Below are 12,653 nucleotides of genomic sequence, written 5' to 3'. Positions count from 1 at the left end.
TTAGCACATCTGTGATTGCACATCAATATATAACCCAGGTAGTTTATTCCTTAAGCCAGTTATTTGTTAGTATTATTTTTCATTTGAACCTACATGTGGCATCCAGTTTATCTTATGTGTAGCCCTACAGTAGAAAGTGTTTAAAAGTGGGTAGAATATTGCTTGATAAGTTTAAATCTAATAAAAGGAGCTATACTTCAGAATCTATAGAAGAGTAATTGATGTATCCATTAATTCATTCTGCACTTATTGAGTGTTCTGTGTCAGGGCTGCAGGAAAGATACAGTTCCTATTGTGGAAAATTTGCATTCCAAAAGGAAGATAATATATACAGCAGATTCAAATAATAAAAAAACTCTACAGGAAAAAAAGATAAAAATCATCATCGATACAAAGGGCTGTATGACTTTAAAAGGTCAAGAGATTTCTTTGGCCAAACATAGTGGCTCACATCTATAATCCCAACACTTTGAGAGGCCAAGGTGAGAGGACTGCTTGAGCCCAGGAGTTCAAGACCAGCCTGGGCAACATAGTAAGAACCTCATCTCTACAAAAAATAAATTATCCAGGCATTTTAGCATGCACCTGTGGTCTCAGCTACTCAGGAGGCTGAGGTGGGAGGCACACTTGAGCCCAGGAGGTAAAGGCTGCAGTGAGCTGTGACAGTGCCTGCCATTACACTCCAGCCTGGACAACAGAGAGAGACCCTGTCTCAAAAACAAACAAACAAAAAAACATTTCTTTCAATTAGCCTAGACCTAAAGTATAGGTAGGATTTTTCCTGAAGGGAATGAAATGGGAAAATATTCCAGACAGAGGGAACAGCATGAGCAAATATTTAGGATAGAAAAGTTCAGGGCAGATTTGAAAATAGTGACCCGGGCATGTCTGGAGTTGTTTCCTCAGGGGAGGTTTAAGCAACTGAACTGGAGAGGCAAATTGGGGTTAATAGGTGGAATGTTCTAATCATCACATTAAAAGGATTGGGGTTCATGTAAGAGGTAGTTGGGAGCTATTGAAGTTTTTGAGTACAAAAATGAGTTACCAAATCGCAAGCATGGTAGGATGTTGACTAATAGTGAAATGTGTGCTATGGTGGCAGAAAGAATATTTTGAACGTTATCCTAAGAGTACAGATAACCTAGGCAGATTGATTAAAGAAACATGACAGGTCAATCAATAGATTTGGTTGAGGGTAGAAGAGGAGAGGGAGGAGTAAAGATGACTCATGGTTTAAATCTGATTCACAAAGGGAATAATTACATCATTATCAAGAAGGGCCAGGAGGAAGAGAAATTTGGAGATCAGATAATATGAAGTCTTGAATGTTTGATTGGGTTGATAATACTAATAATTATTGAGCACTTAACTATTTGCCAGGCACTATTCTATATATTTTACATGCATGGCCTCATTTATTCCTCAGAGCAGCCTCAGAGCTTTTAAACAACCTGCCCAAGTTTGCACTGCCTGTCAGGGGTGAAGTCAGGATCCAGCCCCCAGAGGTGTAATTCCAGCGCCCAATTTATTGAATGCGTGTATTGAATGGTGTTGGGCTTGGAGGCAGGGCTAAACGAGGAGGAAAGACAGATGAAATAAAAGGCGAATGTTGATCAGGAAGGTTTGGTGAATTCCCAAGAAAGATCACAGAGAACCAAAGACTTTCAGAAAACTGAAGGTGAGTGTTTCAGAAAAGTCAAGAGTAGGAGAGAATCTAAGAAAAGGCATTTGGATTTAGTGGTCAAAAGACCCTAAAAGCAGTTTTGGAAAAGTGGTAAAGGTCGAAGTCCATTGGCATGGGATGGAGGAATAAGTAATTTATGAGGAAGTGGAGGCAGCAGAGATAGATTTGGGGGAAGTCTGTAAGTGGGGAAGGAAGAGGGAAATAGCTCTGCAGCACCAGAGGGTAGGACTGCTAGAAGCACTTTCTAATACTGAGGGACACTCACTTGGTTGCCTGTCAGAAGGGAGGAGAAGCAAGTAGCGAGGGGCAGATTTAAGATGTAGGAGACACCAGGCTTCTTCCAGAGGAAGGAGAAAATGATGAGATCCAATACACAGATAAGAGGCTTGAGACCTCTATGTGAGGACCCTTTCTCCTAAACCAAGAGGAAGTCATAAAGAGTGAGGCAAGATGTGTGTTGGAGTGGGAACAGGAGTGGTAGGTGGAGCAGAGAAGACCAAAGGCACTCGCTTATATTTGATAATCTTGATTTTCTCAGTCAATTGGCAGGTGAAATAATTAGTGAGTGAGAGAGGTTCTGTTTTGTGGCACTGGAGAAGATTTGAAGCGGGAATGCAGTGAACAGTCAAAGATAATAAAAAAGGTTGTAACACAGTATTGTGGTTCAAACTAAGTTTAAGTATTATGAATTTTTAGTATAACTAGTTACCAAGTTATGAGATTTTCTTTTGCAATCGTTAGCACTCTGGCAATAGACAGCCCAGATGGCAGGACTTATAAAGGGGGAAGAAGTGGAAGATGCTAGGGAACCCATTTTAGAAATAACTAAATGCTCAGGAGGGTCAGGAATGGGTTTGTTGTTGTTGTTGTTGTTGTTGTTGTTGTTGTTTATCCTACGTGCCAGTTGGTTTGATTGCAGGCTATCCTCTGTGGACATCACAAAACAGTTGGAGCTGAACAGAGAGCTAAGTGAAAAGGCAGAGGAATGGGAGAGGGAGAAGTAGTGGGGGTTAAGAGGGATGCACATTAAGGGGCTCAGTGAAAGGGAAATGTAGCCAGGGAAATGCAGTTGAAATACCGTGTTTGAAAAATTAGAGGTGACAGAGGTCATGAATGGCACTCCCACTCCCTGACTATGCACTGACAAGAGGATGTTAGAAATAGAAAAAAGAAAGGTATTTAAGTGATCAAGAACTCTGGCAGTGGCTGGGGTAGAGAGAAGGGGCTGCAATCAGGTACAAATTCAGAAACAATTATCAAATAATGCCCCCAAAATAGATCAAAAACCATAAAAAGGAGGAATTGTTATAAATGATGGAGAGTGGAAAAAGCATGTAGTTATTGAGTTATAGCATTAATTAATTTTTTAAAAAAACATTGACATTTTATGTAATGTGGCATGTTAGAGGAATGTTGATAGGGCAACTTAATTTATTAGGAAATATATGTGAAATCTAGTATTAAATGTAAATTGCAATACAGTTTAACATATTTTGAATGTATTGAGTGTTGTAGTTCAACTTAACATTTTTTTTAATGCTGGGTCCTTTATTATTGAGCTTTTATGTCTATTTTAGCCAGGTAGTATTAATGTGTTCATAAAATTCAGAAAGGACAAAGTAATATTTCTGTCACTTGAATGTTAACTATTTCTGAAAATATTTGTATAAGATATTTAAAACATTCATGCCAGGCGTAGTGGCTCACGCCTGTAATCTCAGCACTTTGGGAGGCTGCAGCAGGTGGATCATTTGAGGTCAGGAGTTCGAGACTAGCCTGACCAACATGGTGAAACCCCATCTCTACTAAAAATACAAAAATTAGGGGGGGCATGGTAGCGAGCACCTGTAATCCCAGCTACTCAGGAGGCTAAGACAGGAGAATCACTTGAACCTGGGAGGTGGAGATTGCAGTGAGCCGAGATCACGCCACTGCACTCCAGCCTGGGAGACAGAGCAAGATTCCATCCCCCCGCCAAAAAAAAAAATTCACACAGAATAGAGTCAGCACTGTGGTTCCACAGTTCCTCTATATAGCAGCGAGTTCCAGAATAGACAGGAGAAATCCCGATTCCAGTTTCTATTCTGCCACTACCTTTCCATGTAAATTTGAACAGGTTATCTTCTAGTACCAAGTTTACTCATCAATAAAATAGATATTATGATGTATAATTGTGATTTTCTACCTCAAGCAGCTATTTAAAGTGTTAAGCTTACGCCTGTAATCCCAGCACTTTGGGAGGCCGAGGTGGGCAGATCACCTGAGGTCAGGAGTTCGAGACCAGCCTGGCCAATATGGTGAAACCCCATCTCTACTAAAACTACAAAAATTAGCCAGGCATGGTGGCGGGCACCTGTAATTCCAGCTACTCGGGAGGCTGAGGAAGGAGAATCGCTTGAACCCAGGAGGCGGAGGTTGCAGTCAGCCAAGATTGTGCCACAGCACTCCAGCCTGGGTGACAGAGCAAGACTCCATCTCAAAAATAAATAAATAAATAAATAAATAAATAAATAAATAAATAAAAACGTGTTAAGCAAGAGTTAAAGTCATTTTTTAAAAATAAAAATGGTATGCAAATATATGGAACTAAGTTATGTTACTAGAAAATCAAATTAGAATTTGTAAATCTAGAATCAAAAAAGTATAGACAATTTCAGTTGAAATAAGTTTGGGGTTAAATCAACTCCTTTTGTTTTAAAAGGCTGATTTTAGTTACTGATAGTTTATCATTATGTATGATGATAGTTTTAGGATGGCAAATCTATTTTCATAAACACAGATTATTTAGTCAGACAATGAAAATGTTTTTATTAGCAGGTATAGCAAAGAAAAGCAGATGTCTTATAATAAATAGGACCTTGTGTTCTAAATTCAGAATTATGAGTGATCTATATAAAATTGGGGAAAAATTACAGGGGAAGGGGATACCTCATGCCTACAAGCCCTCACTGTTTCTGAATGTCATGTTCCTTCTACTACTAGAAGTGATGGTCTGGACTATGTTGTAATTTTTTACAACTCATGATGTGAAAAAAATATCATGTAAATATATTTCTGCTATTTTTCTTAAAATGTATAAAATCTATGGATTAGGAATTATGTTCCTAAAAATAACACCCTGGTATTCTACACCAAAGAAGAAATTATGACGGGAAGGTGACAATTAACAAATATTTAGAAGACTTTATGGAAAAACTGATTTTGTGTTACCTATAAAAAAAATAAAAATAAAAAGCAACTCCCCCAAAATGCTGTTGATGTTCATGGAGAAAAATAACTGTGTAAACACATTCAGTTTTATAAGAATAAAATGCAGAAATAGTAAGTTGAAACAATTTTCATGAGAGTGGATTCTGATCCCTTAAGAACTTGGGCAGAGACTTAGGGCACGTATCCTCCCCAGAAGTGGAGCTACGTGCGCTGGGTGATGTCACCAGCGACTAGTAACCACCGCAGTGTAAACAAACATCAGCAGGAAATACATGTGGGTAGGGCAAGGGTCTAGAGGCATGCTTTCCTTCTAGAAAAGTCTCACGCCTTTCAGGGCTAGTGTTTTTGTTTTGTTTTGTTTTAAGGAAGAAAGGGGACGCAACATAACTCTTGCCTTCTGCTACAGAAACCTTTAGTTTCGTGGGCAGTGTCTTTCCTTGACAAATGGAATCCTTGCTGGCAGTCTCTGTAATGTTGAGAAGTACAGCACTCCTGGCTCTTGCTGCAGTTATTGGTTGCTTGCCCCAGACTGAAAATCTTGTCTGTGGAACTGCTCAGAGGAAAGTTTCAAGTTACCAGAACTAGGCAAGCCCACTGAGGAGCAGGAGCAGGAGGAGAGAAGGAGGAGGAGGAAGAGGAGGAGGAGGGACCATTGAGGAGCAGAAGGAGTAGGGTGCGGGGGAGGAGGAGGAGCGCCTTTAGTGCTGCAGCAGCTGCTGCTCTGATTGGCCCGGTGGTTCAGCTGCTTCCCTGGAACAAAAGGTCAAAGTGGACTGCAGTGTAAATGTAGAGAAGCAGCCGATAAAATAGCATTGCCTGAAGAAGTTTGGAGGCTGAGAGCAGCAGTAGACTGGCCAACTGCAGAGCAAGTTGTTTCTCCAGCCGCGCGGTGCAGCCTCATGCCCCCAACCCAGCTTAGCCACTGTAAGAAGACGTTCACTGTACAGACGACCAAACTTGCCGTGGAAGAGACAGTTGTGAGATTCCCTTGCAAATTTACATACGACAATGGCTTGTGAAATCATGCCTCTGCAAAGGTAGTATTCATTCCTGTTTTATTTTATTCTGCTATGTATTTTTTGAGTTGTATCAAGCCATATAACTTTGCCAGTACTTGGCATCTTTTAGTAACATGCTTCAAAGTGTGTAGAGTCCGTTGTACATATGGTTCCTCCCTAAGAACAGAAAAATTTAAATATTATACTGCTCTTTTACTGACATTTTGCCCAACTTATCTTTTTCACTTGATTATTGTATTTAGTTATATCCTTCTCTGAATGGAAATGAATATAAGAAAATACCTTTGAAATCTGAAGAAAAACATGGACTGAGAAGTATAATGAGCGAGTTTATAATAAAAACTGAATCCGCTTCTTAGCAGTGTTTCTGCTAAGGCTATTTTAAAGGATGTTGATAGGCTGAAGACCTTTTAAAATGCATCACAAGATTCTTCTCTTCTGGAGTTCAAATCTAGGCAAGGATTTTCCATGAATAAGTACATCATAATATGTGAGAATAAATGTTAAGGATAACATTTCCCCTTCAATAATTCCAGACAGATTTATTACACAAATAGCATTTTTTAAAACTGCTTAGTAAGAATGATTGAGCGCAAGACTGTTTTTGTTCCTTCATGATTATAATATAGATTGTGGGGCTGGGGGGAGCGAAGGAGTTATACCAAAGCAGAGAAAGGTAAATTTAAACAAAGGGTCTTATGGAAAAGAACACTGTTGGTGAACTAAGAAGTGAAGAATGTAGGCATGGAGAGGGCCTCAGGACTGCCCAAGGTCACATTTTAGGATTTTAAACATTACTTTTGCTAATCATATTGTCCCATTTCAACTTCAACTGCTTTATATGCAGTGGCATTTCATTCCATAGAAATGTTTCATTTAGGAAAACTATAGAAGGTTTTATTAGTAAAAAAAAAAAATTTAAATCAAATAGTAAATGTGGTTTATTTAAGGATTAAAAAAAACTAGACAAAAACTAATTTCATTTTTAAAAACCATGCCACAAATATTTCAGTGAATGTTTTTGTTTTGGCAATGAAAAATAAGCTTTAAAACATTGCTTATTTGCAAAATGGTTTCTACATATACTTACAGTGAGATAAAACAGTATAGTCATTTTTCCTTCACTGTACTAACAAGGACACTGTCATGGGAACCTGATGGGGGTGTCCAAAGAGTTCCTTTTGTAAAAATTAAGAATCCAAGGGAGCAGAAAGTGGTTTACAAATATATCTAAAATTTTTCTATGTGAACTCAGTGAAAATGTCCACATGCTTAAAGCTTGTGAGAGACTAAAACACTTTGTGGAGTCTTGATTTGGTTTCCAGCTTTAAAGTTGGAGACATTTTTCCCCTTATAATGACATCAGTTCTTAAGGGTTTTAAGCGAATTGTATTCTAGATAAGAATATTGGCTGCTACTGAACTCTAATAGCCAGCAACCTGATGCTGTAATAATTGTTAAGAAGAAAATAGATCTTTATACTGTTAAAACATTGTTTAGGCAATCAAAACGATTAAAGCTAAAATAAAACCATCATTATTTCCTGGAAATTATTTTGTATTTTTAGTCATGATTAATGAACCTAGTAGGAATAAATGCAGGAATAATTTGAATTTGCATTCAAGAATGTTGAGTTGCTACTTTTGTTTCTTTGCATTACCATTCTGAAGAGCGCTGTTACGTGCATTCACGCCGCAATGTTTACCCAGCTCTTAGAGTTTAATTTGACTGATTTCCCTGCAATCTTTACTGCCAGCCTGTACCTACCTTTGGTTATAAACCTCCTGAAGGTAAAGACCAGGTTTGTGCGGTTGTCTTTGTTAAGCATGCCTTGTGAATTTAAGCATTTGTGTAGAAAACTTTCCCGCCCTTACGTGTAATTGTTTCTTCAAATCCCAGTTTGATATCTTTGGCTATTGATTTCTGTGACTCTCATGGTAATGATGACTATTGCGGACTCTCCCCACCGTTATGGGCCTGAAGCAGGAAGGTTCCAGAGCCTTAGCAGTATTCTTGGAAGGAGTGCTTTGTTCCATTCTGTTTAAGAGCACCAAGGGATAGAAACTACATTGAAACTGGATGTGTAAAAGAATAGCTTTAAATAGCAGCTAAAGAAATTCATGCTCACTGTTTGTATTTAGCAGAGAGTTCAATGCTTCTTATACTTTGAGTGCATGAGAATTACCTAAGGAACTTATTTTTTAAATCAAATCCTTCCTGTTGCCCTCCTTCCCTAGACTCACTGCATCCAAATCTGGAGGTAGCAGAGAGAGTATCTGCGTTTAACAAGCTTCCTAAATCTAATGCAGATGGTTCACTCGTAGAGAAACACTGATCTAAATTCTAGTTAATGATTATAGCGCTTATAAAGCTAGTGACAGCTGGCATATATAGGAATCTAGCATTATACTACTCAGCATCTCCAAATAGCATATTTAATATCTGACCTTATGTGAGGATTTTTTCATAATTGATGCTTTCATTTCCTAAATTGTCAGTTTTACCTATTAAAACAAAACATACTTAGAGTGTTGTTTAATATTTTCTCTTTGACTGAACACTACTCTGTACTGCCAGTGATCCTAAGGTAATTAAGACACAGCTCTCCTTCAAAGAGGTCACATGCTAGTTAGGATGCAGACACATTACCAGACAATTACAGTACCATGTGGTGAATTCAGTAATACACAGTATGATTAGCATAGTAATAATAGAGATGTGCCTAGATGGATAATATTATCCTGTGTATTATTTAACCCCGTGTAAGTGTGTGATTTTATTAGGGGCATGTTTGTACCCTAATGTCTACTTAACTTACAGTTTTCATAAATGCCTCTTTAGCCTTTCTTAGTGTATTGTGAGAGTGTATAGAAGATATGTTGTTACTGCTAATCTGTAGCCAAGATGAGAATAACAGATAAGGTCAAAAACTAAAAATGAAATAAAATGTGTCTTGCTATCTGTTTATTACTGAATGTTATTGGCAGAGTTTCCAGGATGGAGTTGGCTGTTTAGAAACTCATGATCTTTAGAAAAAACATGGCAGAGGCTGAATGTTTAAATTACAACCTTCTGTAAAGTCCTCAGTTCTTAATGATTCACTACATGGCTTAAAGACAGGATCTTATTAACTATCTCTATTGAGATAATTAAACAGTCCCAGTTATTTTTTAAAATACTAAAATATTTGCATACTACTTATAGCTAATAATGAAACTCAACATAGGGTATCAACTTATATGGATATTCTTACCATCGGAAAAAGTTCCTTGAGAAAAATAAAATAATATCAGAAATAAAGGGAGAAACTATATTAAACTAAGAATTGAAATATAAGTTTTCTCAGGTGACTAAATTTACCTTCTGTCACTAATGAGATAATCTGTTTTGTCAGATCTCAGGCCTAGTTTGTACCACAGGCTCTTTGTACAATTCATATTTCATTGAGTTTTCTTCCCCTTAGGTATTGTGGGTCTGTAGGTAAGGATGTCTATTTTATGTATAGAAAGACTCAAGCAGGCTAAGATACAAAATTTTAACTCTGAGTCATAGCTATGACAAAACTCTCAACTTTCATTGCAGTATTTTAATTTGCTAGACTAACTTTCCAGTAAACTAACTGAATTTATATCCACAAGGAATAATGATGGCAGATGAGATGAAGTTATGAACCTGTGAGTGCTGATGATTGATGTGGATTCCTTTGATTTCAGTGCATTGACATCTGCTTTCATGTGTTGGCATCCTGTTCTTTCCTGGGTTTGTCTACCAAAGTGAGAAGCTGAAATCAATCATGTCTATGTAATTATTTTTTTCATGTAGCAAATAATGATATCCAGTGTATATTATCGAATATTTGTTTTATGATGGTGAAGCACATCATAATTCCAAATTGCAGTGGCTCTTCTTCGAAAAAGACTTAAAGGAAGACGATTAATAAGCATGTATTAGTGACCCAATATCTCAAAGTTTCACTGAAGCTTCTTATCAGTAGAATTCATCAGTTCTTCCTAAGCATTGCTCTTTGGAATATCCTTTTGCCAGCGTAAACGTTGATAACATGGGGATGGTATGGGAGTTCACCAGGGAAGAACCCAGGTAATGTTGGGCCAGCTTGTGAGTTTCTGTGTGGTGTTAGAGAGCCCTCTGCTGCTTGTGGAGATGACACCTTTCAGTTAATTTATCTAGAAGTCTCTGTTTTTCCTAACTTGTTGGCACTCTGGTAGCACTCCTGGCACTGCCCCCTCCCTCCACAAACACAGTCTGGGAGGGAGTTAAAAGCTGCCTCACTTTAAATCTGGGCCAGTGCCTATGGGTTGTGTGTCTGAATTTATGCTTCATCACTGTCAGTGAGAACAAATAAGATCTCTGTGGGCTCTGTTCTCACATGATGGTTTAATTACCCCGGAGCCCAAATATTTGCTAATTACTCCAAATAAAGAAGATAACATGAACTAAGGTGAGGATATTTTCAAATTTTAGGATCATCCTGTCTAAACCACTGAAAAAGTAAAGATGTTAGCTATTCAGTACAAACCAGTGGTAAACTTGCCATCAGAAAACATATATAGACACTGACAGCTAGCTGGCCATATATGAATTTGAGCAGGTCATTTTCATTGTCTGGAAGAGATGATACCACTCAAGGTACTTATTTTATGAGGGAAATTTTGGAGTTAAAGAATGTGATAGGACCAGGCACGGTGGTTCATGTCTGTAATCTCAGCACTCTGGAAGGCCAAGTCCGGGGGGGATCACTGGAGGTCAGGAGTTTGAGACCAGCCTGGCCAACATGGTGAAACCCATCTCTACTAAAAATACAAAAAGAAAAACAAAAAAAAAAATTATCTGGGCGTGCTGGCATGCTCCTGTAATCCCAGCTACTTGGGAGGCTGAGGCACAAGAATCACCTGAACCCTGGAGTTAGAGGTTGCAGTGAGCTGAGTTCATGCCACTGCACTCCAGTCTGGGCAACAGTGGAAGACTCTGTCTCAAGAAAAAGAAAAAGTGGTAGTTTTGGTTTTGTGGGTTTTGTTTTGTTTTGTTTTGTTTGTTTTGTAAATGATGAAACTACTCAGATGTAAAGGGTATGTTGCTTTTCTTTTAGTTTTGTCTTCTTATGCTTGCAATACGTTTTCAATTCCATCAATGCAAAAGTGCTTAGCACAGTTCAGGTAGTGCTATATCATTGCAGTGCATTTCATCGCATCAATATTGGAAGATGACCTCTGGAATGGTTTGCAGGAAGTACTGTTGAAAATAGAATTGAACCAAATTTCTTGAAACTCTCAAAGCTTTCACCCTGTTTTTTCCTATGAAACTTACATTTGTCTGTGGTGCAGAATGGATTCCCAATGGAATAGTATGTTCTGTATTAAACATTTTTAATGCACTATTTATTCTTACCGTAAGAAGAACTAGAAATAACTTTTTTTTTTTTTTGAGACAGAGTCTTGCTCTGTCCCCTAGGCTGGAGTGCAGTGGCACGATCTTGGCTCACTGCAACCTCTGCCTCCTGGGTTCAAGCAATTCCCCTGGCTCACCCTCCTGAGTAGCTGGGGCTACAGGCATGCACCACCATGCCCAGCTAATTTTTGTATTTTTCGTAGAGACGAGGTTTCACCATGTTGGCCAGGCTAGTCTCAAACTCCTGACCTCAAGTGATCTACCCGCCTCAGCCTCCCAAAATGCTGGGATTATAGGCATGAGCCACCATGCTTGGCTATAGAAATAATTTTTTAACAGCTTTATTGAGATATAATTCACGTATCATACAAATATGCAATTCAGTAGTTTTGAGTATATTCACAGAGTTGTACAGTTTGCATGTGATCATATCATCAGTTTACATGTAATCATATCATAGGTAATCTTTTGTGAGTAGTTTCTTTCCCTTGGTATAATGTTTTCAAGATTCATCCATGTTGTGGCATGTATCAATACTTCATTCTTTTTTATGGCTGAATAATATTATGATATATGGATGTAGCAAATTTTGTTTATCTATTCGTCAGTTGATGGACATTTGGGTTATTTCCACCTTTTGGCTGTTATGAATAATGCTGCTATTAACATATGCAAAAGTAACTTTTGAGAATTATGAAAATATAGACTCTATTTTAGAGCCAAACAGATCCCTAAAGATAATCTAAATTATAGCTTCCATTTTCCAGATGACTGAACTCAAACACAGGGAAACAAAATGACTTGTTCAGTGACATATGTAGAAACAAATGGAAAACACTCTACACACATGTCTAAAGAATAGCCATTTGTATACGAAGTTGATGATCATGGCACGTATTTGGGATTAATAGTGGAGTTTTCCCCCATTAGAAGCTTAGTAAAGGGAAGAGTCTATTGTCATTCAAAAGATAAAAACTAGCTAACTGGCAGAGGAAACTGAACTCCTGACCTTCCTCCCATTAGCATTGAGCTCTAATATATAGACACTTACTGCACTACAGATTAAAAGTGACTCGGGACAGGGCAGCTTAAGTTGTTTTTATGTTAGGCACGTAGCAGGTACTCAGTAAATACTTGTTGAATTTGAGACTACAGAGAAATTTAATGGAAGCATATCAGAACACTATTGTCCACATAATTTCTAAAGCTTTCCATATAAATTGCTAGGAATATTCTTATACTAAAAAATTGCAAGTAATTTACTCACCCTTAGTTATTATATAAGCATTTCTATAGTGCAAAGAAAAAGCAATTTGGAACACTACTTCTGTTTA

The 12,653-nt window shown here is 37.9% G+C and overlaps 1 protein-coding gene across 18 annotated transcripts in view; it reads left to right on the top strand.

The window, feature by feature from the left end:
• Nucleotides 1-12,653, top strand: part of FAM13A (family with sequence similarity 13 member A) — a 384,724-nt gene that overhangs the window by 282,496 nt on the left and 89,575 nt on the right. Inside the window, exon 1 of one of the 18 annotated variants that reach the window (XM_055384663.2) lies at nucleotides 5,110-5,931. The exons of 14 other annotated variants lie outside the window; for them this stretch is intronic. In XM_055384663.2, the coding sequence (XP_055240638.1) occupies nucleotides 5,903-5,931 (29 nt within the window). In that variant the 5' untranslated portion in view covers nucleotides 5,110-5,902. Of the gene's footprint in view, nucleotides 1-5,109; nucleotides 5,932-12,653 lie in introns of those variants that run through there. 3 more of the 18 variants (XM_004039115.5, XM_019025593.4, XM_055384662.2) reach the window with 3 other exon arrangements.

The sequence above is a fragment of the Gorilla gorilla genome, chromosome 3 (assembly GCF_029281585.2).
Source record: "Gorilla gorilla gorilla isolate KB3781 chromosome 3, NHGRI_mGorGor1-v2.1_pri, whole genome shotgun sequence".
In the NCBI taxonomy this organism is placed as follows: Eukaryota; Metazoa; Chordata; class Mammalia; order Primates; family Hominidae; genus Gorilla; species Gorilla gorilla.
The sequence above is the reverse complement of the archived record's forward strand: the minus strand, read 5'-3'. Positions and strand labels throughout refer to the sequence as shown.